At 52.5% G+C, this 17,896-nt stretch overlaps 1 protein-coding gene across 2 annotated transcripts in view; it reads left to right on the top strand.

Moving 5' to 3' along the window:
- The window catches only part of BMP8B (bone morphogenetic protein 8b), a 31,907-nt gene that overhangs the window by 1,302 nt on the left and 12,709 nt on the right, over nt 1-17,896 (top strand). For both annotated transcript variants that reach the window (XM_042996713.1, XM_042996712.1), the window contains exons 2-3: nt 15,070-15,259; nt 15,684-15,832. In XM_042996713.1, the coding sequence (XP_042852647.1) occupies nt 15,070-15,259; nt 15,684-15,832 (339 nt within the window). The remainder of the gene's footprint in view (nt 1-15,069; nt 15,260-15,683; nt 15,833-17,896) is intronic.

Raw genomic sequence — 17,896 nt, 5'->3', positions numbered from 1 at the left:
GCCCTGTTACCAGACATGATCTTCATCCCCATCTCCCCGATGAGGACTTTGAGGCTCAGAGAGACAATGTTATGCCCAAGATAGCACAGCCTCTCTGTGGCCCAGTCAGGACAGGAGGTAGCCCTACATCCACCTCCTCAAGGAGCTGATATTTCTTTCTCCTGTTAGGAGGGCAGGCTTTCAGGGTGTAGAGAGCTTCCAGAGGGGTTTAGGCAGAGAAACCCAGGGGATGGAGCAGCGGCAGGTCTTGTGGGGTCTTTAGCCATTTGCTTCCTACACTGGGGCAGGCCGAGGGGACAGCCAAGGAGGCCTCTGTCCCCCCCCCAGCCCCGAGCTGGTGGGTGCCTGAGGTGAGGGAACAGCAGGAAGCGGCTGTTAACCTCTGCTGAGAGCCCGGTGCCAGGCACAGGACTTGGGCCAGTGAATGCCACCTTCCTGGTTAGAGGGCAGGGTGGGGGACGCGGGATAACGGAGACCATGTGTAAAACTGAGGCCTGTCCTCAGAACAAGCTGACCTGGGGCTCAGAACCAAGAGGGGCTGTAGATACAGTTATCCTGAGAATGGACCCCATCCATTAGTGAGTCACTGCCCGGCCAATGTCCTGCTTCCCCGGCATCCCATGGTCAAGGCGCACACGGCCTTGGTGGGAGCTGCTGTTGTGAATCAAGCATCACCCTTAGTTCAGACACATCTGATTCCTCTTGTGCCTCTGCTGTGTAGTCTTAGGCATGTCCCTTGTCCTCTTGGAGCCACAGATCCTCCTTGTAAAGTGGGGCTCCTAGAGATCAACGCATCGTCAGGGTTGTTGTGTGTTCAGTTGATAGATGGGAGGAACAGAAAATCATGCCTCTGGTCGGTGAGCCTGGGCCTGGTTGCTCCCGACTCCGGTCCCTCCCATCTTCTGGCCAGCCTTGGTTGGATGTGTGGGAATGTTCCACACTTCTTTTTTTAACGTTTACTTATTTGTTTTGAGAGAGAGAGAGAGAGAGAGAGGGAGAAGGGGGAGGGGCAGAGAGAGAGGGAGACAGAATCTCAAGCAGGTTCTGAGCTGTCAGCACAGAGCCTGATGCGGGGCTCGGACTCACGAACCATGAGATCATGACCTGAACCAAAATCAAGAGTTGATGCTTAACTGACTGAGCCACCCCAAGCCCTTTTCATGGGCTCAGAGAGGTGAAATGGCCAGTCCAGGGCCACACAGCGCATCCATGACATCATCCAGGGGCTGTGGATTCCAGATGCCAGCTTCTTCCCACGCCATCTCTGTGTGTTTCACGAAGATCGAAGGCCTCTGACGCTGTGGGATTAACAAGCAGATCTTTGTTCAGTGGAAGCCCGGTCTGTGGGCGGGCCCAGCCAGCTGTCAGAGGGCCTCCTTTATTCTGATGTGCTAATTGCACTAGTACAACTCCTTCAATTTGAGTAGTTTTAACTGGTAATTACCTGGGCTGTGGGGGCGGGGGGATTAGACACCTACCAGGATTCTTTCCTTGTTTGGAGGCCCAGGCCCCAGGCCCCTGAACCACCACCGAGACTAATAGCAGAGTCGCTATGGTGTCAGCACCCACGCCCAGGCTCCCACACCTGTTGCCTCCAGCTCCACCTCCTGTTGGCCTCATCCGGGTCCTGAGAAGCCAGACCTGCTGCCTGCTGGGCCCCTGACCGTCCATGGCAGCCTGTGGGACCCAGAGACCTCTAGCCTCCCACAGGCCTCTGGCCCGTGGGTCAGGCCTCTGTGCCCAGGCAGGTGCTGTAGGAAGCCCGTGTCATGGCTGACAGTGTCTCTTTAGGGAGGCCAGGACTATGGTCAGAGCTGGGGCCCCTGCCTGGCCTGTCAGTGAGTCTCCACCTGTATGCTCTTGGCTGCCCTTGGTCAGGACACGGTAATGGGGGCCGATACCTGTCCTGGGTGTCCCCTGTGCTCACGGAGAGGAGAGGACTGAGCTGGGAGGCAACACCCAGGTTCTTGTACCGCCTGGGCTCGCCACTGAGTCCTTCCTGTCCCAGGTCACCTCCCTTCCCTCTCTGGGCCTCTTTTCTCATCCAGTCCACAGCGATGGTGTCAGAAAACACAGGGCCTCCCGGCCCTGACCCCGTGGTTCCGTGTTGAAGGCACCTCCTCATGGCACCACCCCGTCCCCTGGGCTGGAGCGTGGGTCTGACTGGCTGCTCCCTGGGCGCCTCAGGCTGGCCCAGCCTGTGGGGAGGGAGGAATGAGGCCAGAAAGACCAACTGCGCACGTTGGTCCTGGTCCTTCTCGACCTCGAGCCGCTGGGCCAGCAGATGCCGTGTTCCAGGTTGAGAAACTGAGGCACAAACAGCCCTAAAGGCAGAGGTCTAGCCAGAAATGCATCAAGCCATCTTCACTTTTGTCGAGACCCTTCTCTGAGCAGACTAATTTATTCCCGTGCCTCAGGCAGCCGAGGACAGGGGGTGTTGACCTGAGGCGCTGGATTTGGGAGAGGCAGGGCTGAGTGGGAATGAGGGACCTGGCCCACGTCCTGCTCAGCCCTGTGACCTTGAAGGTACTTCCTTTGGTTCTTTACTAGGGAACTCTTTCATTTTTCACGAATTCACTCAACAGATAGTCATGTGGTACCTGCTCTGTGCCAGACATAGTTCTTTCTAGTTCCTGGGATAGGACAGTGAGCGAAACAAAGTCCCTCCCCTTGCGGAGCTGGCCTCCTAGTGGGGAGCAAGGAATACTTAAGCCACAAAGATGGTTGTCTAGACCACTGGTCTAGACAGTGACCCCCCCCCAGGGGGGGCTCTGGAGCCCAGGAGCGGATGGACAGTGGGAGGGCAGACAGGACCTGGGTGGGGGGCTCTAACCTGTGCATCTTGATGCCACCACTGAGTCTCAGTGTGATCTGGGCTCTCCAGGCCACCTGTTAGAGCCTCAGTTTCGTCCTCTGTAAAATGGAGACACTCGTGTAAAATAGCCCACCCTGCAAGCTGTTCGTGGAGTGTGTAAGATGGCACCTGGTGAGGACCCTGTGCTCAGAACCTCTGAGTCTGTCTCTTCATTTGCATCACACTTAAGGTCACATCTTTGTTTTGAAAAGAGGAGAGTGAGGCTCAGAGAAGTTAGGTGGCTTGCCACCCAGCAGGTCAGCTTCCTGTCTCCTCTGCTCTTCTCCTACATAGACACTGCCTCTCTGCCCAGACCTGGGCCTGGCCCACCATTAGGTGCAGTAAGTGTTGCTGAATTGGAGTATATTGAATATATATTGGAAACTGAGAATCTTATTTTTAAAATTTCCTTGTTTTAGGATTTATATACATAATGCAAAAATTCATACCATATAAATTCATTGTAGAATTTCATTATACAAAATTAGACCATATGTTCAAAAATATACAATATGGAAGCCCCTAGTAATCCTCTCTCCACTTCAGAGAAAACCAGCGTTCTAATTCTTTGGTGTAGAGTTCCCAACCTGCCCTGACATTTTATCAATACAGATTCTAACATTTTATTATTTTTTTTTTTTTACAAAGTATGACGTAAATGTCCAGTCTTGCTACTTTGTCTTTCATTTAACAGTAAATCCTTTGTCCATCTTTAAAGCTATTAATGTGACCATATGTCCAAAGGTAGCATCTCTTATTAAAAAGTAATTAATCTAGTTTTTCTGATATATAATTGATATATAAAATTCTTTAAAAAAATTTTTTTTTAACATTTATTTATTTTTGAGACAGAGAGAGACAGAACATGAACAGGGGAGGGGCGGAGAGAGAGGGAGACACAGAATTTGAAACAGGCTCCAGGCTCTGAGCGGTCAGCACAGAGCCTGACGCGGGGCTTGAACTCACGGACCGTGAGATCATGACCTGAGCCGAAGTCGGACGCTTAACCGACCGAGCCACCCAGGCGCCCCAGATATATAAAATTCTAAGATATCAAAAGTATACTACATGGTGATTTGATACACATAGACATTGTTCGTGGATTCTCCTCTCTAGTTAATTAACACGTCCATCACCTTACAGATTTCAATTTCACAATACTGTGTTATCAACTATAGTCCCTATGTTTTACATTAGGTCCTCAGACCTTATTCATCTTATAGCTGAAAGTTTGTACCCTTTTACCAATGTCTTCCTATTTGCCCCACCCCACCCAGCCCCTGGCAACCACTTTTCTGCTATCTGTTTCTGTGATTTTGACTTCTTCTTTTTTTTAAGATTTCACTTAGAAGTGGTAACATGTAGTATCTGTTTTTCTCTGTCTGGCTTATTTCACTTAGCATAATGCCCTCAAAGTGCAGCTCGTGTTGTCACAAATGGCGGGATCTCCTTTTTCATGGCTGAATAATATGCCATTACATCTACATACCACATCTTTTTTGTCCACTCATCTGTTGACGGGCACTTAGGTTGTTTCCATATGTTGGCTGTTGTGAATAATGTGCAGTGAACATGGGGTGCAGATATCTCTTTGGGGTCTTGTTTTCATTTCCTTTGGATGTATTCTCAGAAGTATGACTGCTGGGTCATATGGTAGTCTTATTTTCAATTTTTGGAGGAACCTCCGTGGTGATAATTTCCATAGTGGCTGCACCAATTTACATTCCCAGCAACAGTTGCCAGAGGGTTCTCTTTTCTCCACATCCTCAACAAGAGATTGTTATCGCTTGTCTTCTTGATGGCAGCCATTCTAACAGGTGTGAGATGGTATCTCGTGGTTTGATTTGCATTTCCCTGATGCGAGTGATGCTGAGCACCTTTTCGAGTACCCGTTGGCCATTTGTATGTCTTCTTTGGAAGTATATCTATTCAGTTTCTCTGCCCATTTTTAAATTGGATTTTTTTTTTTTGCTCTTGAGTTGAATGAAATCCTTATATATTTTAGATATTAGCTCATTATCAGATATGTGGTTTGCAAATATTGTCTTTCATTTCACAGGTCACCTTTGCATTTTGTTGATGGTTTCCAAAGGTTTCTCTTTCCAAGAGTTGAAGGTGGGTCCCTTTTCTCTAAAACGCTGTCTGTCCACCAGGCTGGTGTCCCCTGTGGATCCCTGACAACTGACTCCTTACGTCCATCTCCTCAGTGTTTTTTTCACCCTTCTGAGGTAAATGACTACTACCTCCCCCAGCTGACAGAGGAGGAAATTGAGTCTCAAGGAGTATTAGTGACTGGCCCAGTTCCTGGGTACCCAGATCCACAGGGGCGGATGTGAAGAGTGGATCACAGCAGTGAGGAGGGTCAGCCCTGCAGGTGGGAGGCCAGAGTGGTGGGTTACTTTGGAGGAGGACACATGGGGCTTCAACCCTGGCTCTGCCGCTTGAGAGCTGTGAGACACTGAACAGGTTATTTAGAGTCTCTGCGTCTCAGTTTCCTCACCTTTAACATTGGGATCATCTACCTGTGTCCCTAGTGCAACACTTAAATAGGTTAAGCACTTAAAAACCTAGCAAGTGCCTGGCAGTGCTCGGTACTAACAGCCAGCGTTATGGGGGAAGGGCCTGCCATGTTTCTCTGCACCCTACCTCGCCCCCCCCCTCAAACCCAGCCCGACCATTTACTTAGGGACCTGCAGCCCATTGGTCAGCTCAGGCTGCCTAGGTTTGGATCCCCATTCCACCACTTGCAGTTTGTAGTGGGTGTCGTGATGTTTCGCACATCTTCTCTTCAGGAGTGAGTCATCCATTGCCCAGCTGCCTGGAGGGTGGGCTGCTGGCAACCGAGTCCTTCTGTAGGCACCCATCAGCTAGGCCCCCAGGAGCTTTTTATCCGATGTTAGCCACCCTCCGTGGCGGCACCCCACATTTAATGGTTGGTTTATGGGGGCGTACATGTCCAGTCCCTTGTCTCCGGGAAGGCACCAGCAACCAGCCCCAGGGCTCCCAGTGCACGTGGAATGGGCTGAGCCTTTGTGTGATCAAATCACTGTTCAGCCATGCTTGGTGCTGCTCCCTCTGTTCCCTACCGAGAACACTCTCCCACTGAACGTCTTGACTCAGTCTTTTGCCCAGAAGCCTGATACTGTTTATATGATTTTTGTGTAAGTTAGTGAATGCTCTGTGCCTCAGTTTTCCTCATCTTCAAAAGGGGAGACATAATAAATAGTTCCTGCCTCACAGGATTGCTGTATCACATGAGGTAATCTGTGTAAAATGTTGAAACAGTACCTGTTAAATGCTCAATAAGTATTAGCTTTATCTGTTGGCTTTTAGCCCAAGGGCAGCTAGTTGGTAATAAGACCAGAAGTAAAACCCAATTATTTCCTTTAACTGCTGCCTCTATACCCTGAGCAAGCAGCTATTTATTCCCAGCAGCCTTGGGCTCTGAATACAGTAAGGGTTGGGGGGAAGTTGAAGGCTGGGAGACCTGGGGATGGAGAAAGTTGGGTTGTTCAGTCTGTGGCCATTCCTTAATGAACACTACTATGAACCTACTGTGTGCTGTTCCCTTTCCTGGTTATCCTGGGGCCTCCTCCAAAGTAGAGACCCAGCCCGAGGTCTGCTCATTAGAGTGGGAAAGGTGGGCCCAGAGACAAGTCCATATAAATTATGGCAAAATGGGAGGAATGGCCTTTCACCTACTCAACAAACAGGAGCATGGAGGTTCAGTACAGCACAAGAGAGACATGGTGTTTCATTTTGTGGGAGACGAACAAGGCCCAAAGAAGAGGAAGAATGGTGTCCTGGCTGGGGGACAGAGAGGGCTTGGCAGGAAGTGTCATTTTGCTGGACCTTGAGGGAGGGTAGAATTTAGTCAGAAAGAGGTGGGAGGAGAAGGTGCGAGGGGAGGCAGGGAGGTAAAAAAGCTCTTGGGGTTTTGGAACCCCAGTTCCTCAAGTGAAAATCCACTCCTAGCTTTCCCTGCTCAGAATCCTTCTGTGTGTTCCTTCGTGTCACAATTGAATTCAGGTTCCCCGAGTCTGCCACTCAGTGTCTAGTGTTCTGGCCCAGCTGAGCCACACAGTATTCCCTTGACATGTCTCCAACTTGGTGAGGCTGTGGATGAAGGGAAAATACAGACTTTGGAATCAGACAGACCTAGACTCTCACCCCACCTTGGGTGCTCCTGGTTGTGAACTCATGCAAATCAGTTACCTTCCCTGATCATCAGTGTCCTCATCTATAAAATGGGGTGAATAATATCTCTTTCACTGAGTTGTCGTGGCCTCCAGTCTGGTTCTCAGTGGTCATGCCTCCTGGTGTTCATGTTCTTGTGTAGGCCCCTTTCACACTCTGCCATTGCTGGTCTGTGTGACCAATAGAATATGACAGTAGTGATGATGTGTCACTTCCGAGATTGGGTTATAAAAGACTGCCCCTTCCATCTTGGGTCCTATACCCCACCACTCCTCCACGCCCCAGATTGTGGAGTCTGGGGAAGTCATGCCGGGAATGCTGTGAGCAATCCCACGGAGAGGCCCACATGGTGAGGAACAGAACCCTGCCACCAACAGCTACATTAGTGAGCTTAGAAGTGATGTGTTCATTCCAGTCAGTTCTTCTGAGACCACAGCCCCAGCCAGCAACTTGACTGTCACCCAATAAGGGACCCTGAGAGGGACTCACCCAGCTAAGTGCCTAGATTCTTGACCCTCAGAAATATGTGAAATAATAAATGTTTCTTGTTTTGAGCTGCTACATTTGGGTTACTGTGTTACATAGCAATAGATAGCTAATACAATTATGCATTAATAGAAATGGCATGTGTGACATGCCCAGTATGATGCCTGACACAGTTCAGTGCTTAAAAAATGGGAGCTGAGGGAAGCCTGGCTCAGTCAGCTGAGTGTCCAACTGTTCATTTTGGTTCAGGTCAGGATCCCAGGGTCGTGAGATGGAGCCCTGCATGGGGCTCCACACTGAGAGTGGAGCCTGCTCAGAATTCTCTCTTGCTCTCCCTCTGTCCCACTCCCCCACTCGTGCTTGCTTGCTCTCTCTTTCTCTCTCTATCAAATTAAAAAAATAAATAAAAAGGGAGGTGGCACATTATTTCCCACCTCTGCGCCTTTGCCTAAAATACTCTCCTCCATTTCTGTTTGTCAGAATTCTTCCACCACTCTCAAATACGTTTTCTAGAAAAGTGTTCTCTGACCCCTGCTCCCCAAGGCACCCTCCATGATTAGAGCCTTCATCCCCATCGTGTGTATTTCTCTTAGGATTTGAGTCACTTTCTGCCAGTCTCATTCAGGGCCATGTCTCGCCCCTGTTTTACTCCCTGGGAAACCATGAACGACCTGAGAACAGGGACAGATCTGAGTCTTTGGGGCACCCCCACCCCGTGCACCCCATCCCCTGCATGGCAGGCACTCAGGGCAGACTGGAAAGGTTGAGGGAGGACGATCACAGCTGGAGGCAGGGAGCTGAGAGCAGGGGCAGGAGCCTGGGCCTGGTCGGTGCAGCAGAGCAGGGCCGCCCTCACTGTCTTTGTGGAGGCTGACAGCGGGTTTGGCATCTCCCTGGGCGCTTCCTGGGACCTCCAGTGCCCCCAGGGCCCTGCCTGGAAGAAGGTGGCTTCAGCAGGCATTCTCAGGGGGGGGCCCCATTGACAGGAGAACCTCATTGACAGGTGACCCCCCCCCCCCATCCCAGTATCACCACCTGGAGGGAAGCTAGGGCCACTCATTTTACCTCAGCTGCAGGTCTGAAAGTCCACACGAAGGGCTCTCACCTGACGTACGACCCCTGGCAAGTCTTTACCCCTCTGGGCCTCAGTTTCCCCATGTCTGCAGGGTTGCCCTGGAGGCCTTTCCAGCTCTGACCAAAGAATGTGCCCACCCCTGCCCACTGATGGGGGCTCCTCCAGGGGTGAGGCCCAGGGCAGGGAGGTACACCCAATCCATCTCCTTACGGAAATCCATTCCCTACGGGAGAGAGGGATGTGTCACTGTGACCGCATCTTTCCGGAAAAGTCCCACAGTTCAGTTCTTCCCTCGGGTTTGCACTGGGGAATCGTATCCTTGCTCAATCTCCTCGGATCTATTTTTTGGCCTTGACAGACTTGATGTGGGGGAGTGTGTGGGTGTTCCCTTTTAATTTGGGGTCTGAAGCCGTCGGAGGCCTGGACCAGCAATCATGAGTGCAGAACCATTTATGGAAACAGCTCTTGAAAAAAGTCGGTAATGAAAACTGACTAAAAATACCTTAGAAATGGAGCCTTGGCCTCCTCTGGGAAGCACCGAGATTTCTGGGTGGGAGGAAGAAGCCCTTCAGCTGCAGACTTGGTAGGTGGTCCATTCTGCAGCCCCTTGGTGGGCCTACACCGGCCATGGAGACCTGGGTCTTGTTTTAGGTCTGAAGGGGCAGGGGCCCTCGCCCTTGTCACGAGCAAGACCAGCCAGACAGGACCCACACACCTGCCTCTGGGACCCTGGGGAGCCTGCCCTCCCCCTTAGCAGCCTGGCCATGCAAAGGGGGGCCAGTCCCAAGGCAAAGTGACAACGTGAGTAGCTTCTGATGGAGGCACACTCTGACACGGAGGCCACTCCAGACCGGCAGCATGGCCAACCCAAGGGGCAGCGGCTGCTGGATGATGAGCCGCTGTCCCAGGGACCTTGGGAAGAACCAGCAGACACATCCCCTCTCTGGGCCCCCAGAACACAAGGAGCTCAGTGGAAGTTCACTGAGAGCTTCCCGTTTCCACCCCACATTGTGCAGTCCTGCCCTCAATTGTGCACCATCCAAAAGGGCACATGGAGCAGAGATGGGGACCCCTGGGACTGGGGAAAGGGAGAGGCTGGCAGGCTGATCTGTGTGGGGTCGGAGCAGGATGAGGGGGCCTTGACAGCTGGACTGAGAGGAGAGTAGCCTTTGGACCAGGTGGGATGGGGGCAACTCAGGAGAGAGCGCTTTGGGGAGGGTGTCCAGGGAGGGTGTTTGCAGCCAGAAGGCCGAGAAGGCCATGAGGTTGGGCCAGGTCAGCTCAGGGGGTCCTGGAACCAGAGCTTGGGCTCCTCCCAGGGGCCCTGTGGGGCTGGGGAAGGGTTTGAGGGCAGACGGGTCAGATTTTCTTTTCTTAACAGCCACTCTGGGTGGCTTACTTATGGTCAGAAACAAGACAGATTTAGGTCTTCTGGATGACTCTAAATTTTGTCCAGGGCACAAAAATAGCCAAAGTTTTTGTTGGTGTAGGACTGGTAGACTCCGGGTGTGGCATCTGGAGACCTGGCCCATGAGTGGTGCAGGGCCTCAGATGCAGATTGTGGGTGGCAGTCATAGAGGGCGGAGGCCACAACCTCCCCACAGAAAGGGCCTTTCCCAAACATGGGATGTGGAGGTTGGTTTATCAGAGACTGAGGGAGAAGGCCAAGAGTCCTATCAACACATGTTGGTGATTCATGATTGTTTCTTATTCTGGAAGCCACATTAAGGTGAATCAGAAAGTAAATTCATTTGCGGTTCCCCAGACCAGCTGGTCCAACGTTTGATCATTTTTGGCAGTTTTTATAATTATGTAGAAAATAAACATTTAGAAGTGCCAGGTGTCGCTCTGTGTGTTCCCTATGCCCAGTAAATACTTGGTGCGTGGCCTTTCATGTTTTTGCCAGTGCGACAAAGGGTTGTGTTGTTAAAGGGTAAATTCATATATAATTTTGCCATGGTCCTGCAAAAGGATATTGCCAAATTCCTCTCCAATGCATTCCTTTTTTTTTTTTTTTTTAATGTGTATTTATTTTTGAGGTAGAGCGAGCAATAGGGAGGGGCAGAGAGAGAATCCCAAGCAGCCAGCACAGAGCCTGATGCAGGGCTTGAACTTACAAACTGTGAGATCATGACCTGAGCTGAAATCAAAAGCCGGATGCTTAACCAACTGAGCCACCCAGGCGGGCATCTCTATCCAATGCCTTCCTACCAGCAACGTGTGAGAATATTCATGTTTGCTCTCACCTACCTCGCAAAGGCTGTACTGAGCACCCTATGAAAAGTACCCTCTCCCTGTTGCCATTACTTTTGAGCCTATAACCCTCTATATTTCACTCACAATGTAAACAGCATCCCCTATCTTACTTGTTTTGTTGTTCATATTGTGTCTTCCCCCTTAGATCGTAAACTCCGTCAGTACAGAGACCCAATTTACCTGTCTTATTCACTGTATTCCCAGTGCTCCGAACAGTCTTTTTTTTTTTTTTTTTTTTTGGCTTAAACAGAAAAGCATTTATTTCTCACAGTTCTGGAGGCTGCAATTTGAGATCAGGGTCCCAGCATGCTCAGGATCCAGCTGAAGGCCATCTTCTAGGGTTTTTTTTTTTGGTTTTGTTTTGTTTTTTTGTTTTTGTGTTTGTTTTGTTTTTAATTTTTAAATTTATATCTAAGTTAGTATATATTGCAACAATGATTTCAGGAGTAGATTCCTTAAAGCCTCTTACCCATTTATCCCATCTCCCCTTATACTACACCCCCAGCAACCCTCTGTTTGTTCTCCATATTTAAGAGTCTCTTATGTCTTGTCCCCCTCCCTGTTTTTGTGTTATTTTTGCTTCCCTTCCCTTATGTTCATCTGTTCTGTGTCTTAAAGTCCTCATGAGTGAAGTCATGATATTTGTTTTTCTCTGACTAATTTCGCTTAGCATAATACCCTCTAGTTCCATCCATGTAGTTGCAAATGGCAAGATTTCATTCTTTTTGATTGCCGAGTAATACTCCATTGTATATATATACCACATTTTCTTTATCCATTCATCATTGATGGACATTTGGGCTCTTTCCTTACTTTGGCTATTATTGGTAGTGCAGCTATAAATGTTGGGGTGCACGTATCCCTTTGAAATAGCACACCTGTATCCCTTAGATAAATACCTAGTAGTACAATTGCTGGGTCGTAGGGTGGTTCTAGTTTTAATTTTTTGAGGAACCTCCATACTGTTTTCCCAAGTGGCTACACCAGTTTGCATTCCCATCAGCAGTGCAAAAGAGATCCTCTTTCTCTACATCCTTGCCAACATCTGTTGTTGCCTGAGTTGTTAATGTTAGCCATTCTGGCAGGTATGAGGTGGTATCTCATTGTAGTTTTGATTTGTATTTCCCTGATGATGAGTGATCTTGAGCATTTTTTCATGTGTCGGTTGGCCATCTGGATGTCTTCTTTGGAGAAGTGTCTGTTCATGTCTTTTGCCCAATTCTTCACTGGGTTATCAGAACAATCTTACATATAGTAAGAACTTAATAAATTTGTTTATAAATTGAACTTGATAAACTAAGGAAAATTAAATGGGCAGATTAACACATTTATTTGGGAAAAGATCATTCCACTTCTTCCTTCCCTCTCCTCCCCCCAGCTTTGAAATTTCTGACATGGCCTCCTGAGGGTACCAGGGTACCACATCTTAGCACAATGTAGGGAGATTGCAAGTCAGGCTCCTCAAGAACTCTTGTTGAATGGCCACCCCTCCCAGTCCATTGTCTGACTGTTTATAAAGTGAGGAAAGCTGGGCAGTACCCTTATTCTCAATTCACAGAGGAGACGAGGCCAAGTATGTACCTGGTTGGTGCAGGGTCAGGCCTGCAGTGAATGTCCTGACCACTGGTCAGAGCTCCCTGTGCTGCCCTAAGCTACCTCTTTGGCTAAAGTAGGCTTGGTTTGCACTGTTAACAAAGGGGTCATAGAGGTCCCCGAAAATGCTTTCCCAGAGCACCAGCTTTTGGAAAGTCTCTCTACTGACTCAAAGCAACAGCCACAGAAAAAGAGGCAAATCCATAGGTTATCTCTCCGCATCCTCTCAACTGTCAGATGAAGGAGTGTTCTTTACCCAGTTCCACACTTCAGGAAATACCACTAATTACTGATGAAGAGCATTACTTTCCTAAAAATGTCCCTTCTAGTGCTTACCTGGAACAGCCAGGGTGGGGAGTTTCCTGTGCCGAACTACTGGGTGCCTCATCGATTTCACAAACCCACAATGGAAGCTGGGAACTGGGGTCAGTGCAGGTACGTGAGGCTCTCTCGACCCAGCGCACCTGGCCCCCCAGGTCAGCACGGGAGGGAGGCCGCAGGGTGAGGAGCTGGCGGGCTCACGGGTTGTGCCCCGAGTCCCCAGATCCAGCATGAAATCAGCGTCAGGCCTGCACACGGAGATTCCCAGTGGCCCCAGGACCCGCCTGTCAGCCGCCACTGGGCCTTGGGAGCAGATACATCTATGATGCTCTGAGAGGACACAGGTGAAGGGTGTGACTGAGCCACCCTCCTTCGTGCTCTGTGCTGCACCCTGTGACAGCCAGCAGCCTAGACTTACGTCATCCTGCACGACCGGGATTACACAGCCACATAACAGGGTGGTCAGTGCAGTCCTCGAGTGGATGGAAATTGTCACCAAAGCTGTGCGTGTGTGTGAGTGTGAGTGTGTCTGTAGGGGGGAGGGGACATGCGTGTCCATATTCTTGACGTGCATCGCTCGGTGAGGGTCCAGAACCCTGCCCTCCACGCCCTCTGCCTGTGTGGGAGGACCCGCATCCGCTCTGGGTCATGCTGCCTCCGCAACAGCCTGGGCCACGGGTGGGCATTTGCCGCGTGTCCGGCACGCTGTCAGAGGATGGACGTTCTGTTTCTTCTCCTCCTCGGCTGGGGATGAGAAGCCCGTCTCCTCCTGTCCAAATGTGCGTCCACGGGCCCCACCCAGCCCAGCTGTTTGTCCATCACCAGATCAGGTCCTCACCGTGAGGACGGGAAGGGCTCCCCACATCCGCCTCCGCCACCGGCCCGGTGACTTGTGGTCACTGAGCCCAGTAGCCGGAGAGAGAGAGTTTTTAAAAGACTCAGAGACATGTAATTAAAATCTCAGTGTTGGGTTTTGAGGACGGCGCTGGGCGGCTCCCACCCCTGCTTTCCGGAAACACAGATTTGTGGTGTTTGAAAGTGACAAGAGGCTAAAGTAAGACGGTACTAAATATACTGTCCTGGGCACTTCCGGGCAGCTGGGGAGATGTGGGATTGACTCGCCACCCACAGCCTCCTGCCCAGACAGTCCAGCCTCGCCACCAGGCCGCCCTGGCTCCCCCTCCAGCCTGTGCTTCACCTGCCCCTCCACACATACCTTCTTCCCCACCCCAAACCACACTGCGCCCCTGCTGCCCAGAGCCCTGAACCCCAGCGGCCAGAGGCACAGCCCACGCTCCTGGGCCAGAATTCCAGCCCTCCGCAGTCAGGCCACAGCCACTCAGGGCCCGTCCCCCACACTGCTGCTCTGTGGACGCCCCAGCACCCCACACCGGTGCCTCTGGGGTCCCCTCTGCCTAGGATGCCTTCCCTGCCACCTTCTCCACCCGACAAGACTCTGTCCCATCCTTCAAGGCCAGTTCAGATGTCCCCTCCTCCGGGAAGCCTGCTCAGATCCCACCACACCATGGGACTGTCCAGCTTCCCCAGGCCCTGACCAGGTCTCTCCAGGAGCTGTCACTCCTACCTTGCTACTCCTTGTTCCTTTCTGAGTCTCCCTCCGGCACTCCTTCTTCCTTCCCCTTGTCCCCAAACGGGGCCTGCCATCATCTCACCCTTTGCTGTGTTTTATGGCTGTTGTTTCCCCTACTGGCACAATCTGTTCCTCAGCCCTAGGCCTTTGCTGAGGCTGGCCCCTTTCTTGTGCAGTGTCCTTCTCTCTCAACACATCCGCTCTCACCCCTCAAGGCCCAGCCCGTGTCAGCTGCAAAGGCTCCCCCTCCCCAGGCTTCCATGCATGTACATCGGCAGATTCTGGACAGCCCCTGGCTCAGAAATGTACTCAGTTATGTCTGCACCCTTACGTGGCCCTTTTCTGCCTTGGCTCTGATGTCCGTCTTCCCAAAGGAGGGACCTGACCTCTACTTCACCCTCGGGTCCCAGCGCCAGCAGGGAATGGGAATGGCAGGCCGGGTTTGGGGCTCAAGGGCCAGAAGTGAAGGCTGCTCTCGTTGAGCTGGTGTATGCTGGGTCCTATGCAGACGCCTCACCATGTAGCCCCACTGAGCCTTCTCAGCACCCAGCGGGCGGAGCCTGGGAGCAAGCCCCTTTGCAGAGGAGGGGGCCGTCACCACCCAGGCTGCCTCGGCCCCCAGCTCCCACCCAACTCCGCCCACCCCCAGCCCGAGCCCAGAACACGAGTGACCGCCGGTCCCGCTCTGTCTTGCAGTGGAGCGTGACCGTACCCTGGGCCACCAGGAGCCCCACTGGAAGGAGTTCCGCTTTGACCTGACCCAGATCCCAGAGGGGGAGATGGTCACAGCCGCTGAGTTCCGGATTTACAAGATGGCCAGCACCCACCTGCTCAACGGGACCCTGCACGTCAGCATGTTCGAGGTGGTCAGAGAGCAGTCCAACAGGTGCCTGCCCCACGCCCCGCCTCCCGGTCGAGCCTCTGTCGGTGTATCGGGCCCAGCCCCGGAGGGGACATGTCCCAGAGGACAGAAGGGGAGCTCCCTGGAGAGCACACCCCCAGACTCAGAAAGATACTTGACCCCAGGCCTCGTGTCACTGTGGGGAGTGACCCAGAACCAGTCCTGCTGCAAGTCCGTGCCCCGCTGTCCTGGGGCAGGACCTTGGGCAGGTCACTGAGCTCCTGAGCCTCAGTTTCCACATCGCTGCGTGGGCGCAGTAACACCTTTGTGGGGTAGATGCAGTGAGATGAGGAGAGTGAGGCACCCGGCCCGAGGGTGGGCAGGCGCCCACTCGTGGTCCACAGGAGGGCCCTAGAAACACAGAGGCAGCTGTGCCAGCCCTCGGTTAATTGTTCTTTCGTGTCCACAGGGAGTCTGACTTGTTCTTTTTGGATCTTCAGACGCTCCGAGCTGGGGACGAGGGCTGGCTGGTGTTGGACGTGACAGCAGCCAGTGACCGCTGGTTGTTGAGCCGGAACAAGGACCTGGGGCTCCGCCTCTATGTGGAAACGGACGATGGTGAGGCCCAGGGTTGGGCGGCAGACCTTCTCCCGGGGGCTCCTCTGGCGCTGCTGGCAGCCGAGAGGGCTGCAGCCCCCTCCCTGGGCCCTGGAGGCCTGGCCTTTCTCAGCCCTGCACCTGGGGTGACGATCCCTGCCCCGCCGTGGGGGTCAGCGGGGTGCAGGGGCCAGGTTCCCGCAGCAGGGGGCCCCCTACTCCAGTGCTCTCCCTCCTCTCCTTGTGCGGAACCCACGCTTGAGCTGCTAAGAGAGAGTCTGTGTTTTCCCTCTCCAGGAGCAAACGTGTAGGCTGGGAGGTCCCCTACTGGGCAGGGCAGGAGGGGAAGCGGATATACCCTCAGACTTGATCAGAGAGGCCTGGGCTTGAATCCCAGCCCTGCAGCGCTCTCACTCGGTGACCTTGCAGGATACTTACCTGCTAAGCCTCCGTTTCCTCATCTGTAGAATGAGGATCACGCCTTCATTTGTGCCATAGGTATCTGGGGAAGAGCCTCCGTTATGGCAGGAGGTGGGATGGAGAGGCCAAAGGTGGGCACAAGATTGGCGTATCTGAGCTGCAGGAAGGGGCGGCCGCGGCTGGAGCAGGGGGGGCCAGGGCAGATGGGAGAGGAGACTGAGAGCTGGCAGGGCGCATTCTTTTTTTTCAAGATTACATTTATTTTTTAACGTTTATTTATTTTTGAGAGAGAGAGAGAGCGTGAGCCAGGGAGGGGCACAGGGGGACAGAGGATCCAAAGCAGGCTCTGCACTGATGACAGAGAGCTGATGTGTGGCTCAGACTTATGAACTGAGAGATCATGACCTGAGCCAGAGTCGGACGCTTAACCAACTGAACCAGCCAGGGCCCCCAAGATTTTATTTTTAAGTAATGTCTGCACCCAACGTGGGGCTCCAACTCACAACGCTGAGGTTAAGCGTCGCATGCTTTACCAACTGAGCCCGCCAGGCGTTCCGGGCCCTCTGTGGGTAAACCAGGGCCTGGTGTTGGAGCGTGGGGGGTAGCTCCCTGTATTTCATAGCAGTGGAGGATGGCAGGATCTGAAAAGAGCCCTCTGAAAACACCGCCCCCCCGCCCCCCCAAGGAGGACATCACCCCTCAGTGTGACAACGCTTAGCGACCTGCTTCCCAAAGTACAGTCGGGACGGGGTGGGGGAAGTAAGTTCACAGAGGAGAAAGCTGAGCGTGCTGCCTCGGCAGGTGATCAGGGTTCATGTGAATGTCACGTACCTCCCGTGTCCCCTTGACATGAAGGGATGGGAAGGGCCCTCCATCTCGTGGTCTTCCCCCCAAAACCCACACCCCGTCTAACCGTGAGAAAAACCCAGACAAACGGAAACGGAAGGTCTTAAGGCAGAGTGCCCTTCAGGTCCTTCGGCAAACCGTCATAATTACAAAGCAAGTCTGAGCTCGTGTGAGAGCGCAGAGGCGCCTGAGCAGTTGTAGCAGCTGACGGCCATGTGGGATCCGGGCGGGCACCCTGGAAGAGAGAGAGGACATGGGGAAGACCGGCGAGATCCGAATATATATCGTGTTAATTTATCATATCGGTTCATCAGTTGTGACAAATCCACGGCCCTGACTTAAATGTTAACATTTCCCAGGGGAAACCGGCTCTGGGTATCCGGGGACTCTGGGCTGTCGGTGCAGTTTTTCTGTAAATCTCAACTAGGATAAAATAAAACCTTTCTCCGTATGTATCCAGAACGGCCCGCCCCTGACGTGAGCAAGGAGGGTGGTGTGTGGGGGACAAGAGCGCCGTCACAGAGGCTCAGGAGCCACCCAGTGTGCAGGTGGAGTGGGGAGAAGCTTGTCGGTAGCGGCAGAAATGGAGAAAAGTGGGCAGCGGAGGTATCACGGAAAATGTGGAGTGAGCCAGGGGCCCATTTTTAATAGATTTGTGTCTGAGTAAAAGAAGAGGAGGGGGCAGGTCTGAGGCAGCAACCCCAGAGCACTTTCTTTGGCAGTGAGGTCATTGGGAGCCCTGGTAGATGTCCAGATGGCCGGTCACCCAGGACAGATGAGCGCGGGGGCGGGCGGCGCAGGTGTGGGAAGCGCGGCCGT

This window comes from Panthera tigris, chromosome C1 (genome assembly GCF_018350195.1).
Source record: "Panthera tigris isolate Pti1 chromosome C1, P.tigris_Pti1_mat1.1, whole genome shotgun sequence".
NCBI lineage: Eukaryota > Metazoa > Chordata > Mammalia > Carnivora > Felidae > Panthera > Panthera tigris.
Note: the sequence above shows the minus strand (reverse complement) of the source record. Positions and strands in the feature narration are given on the sequence as shown.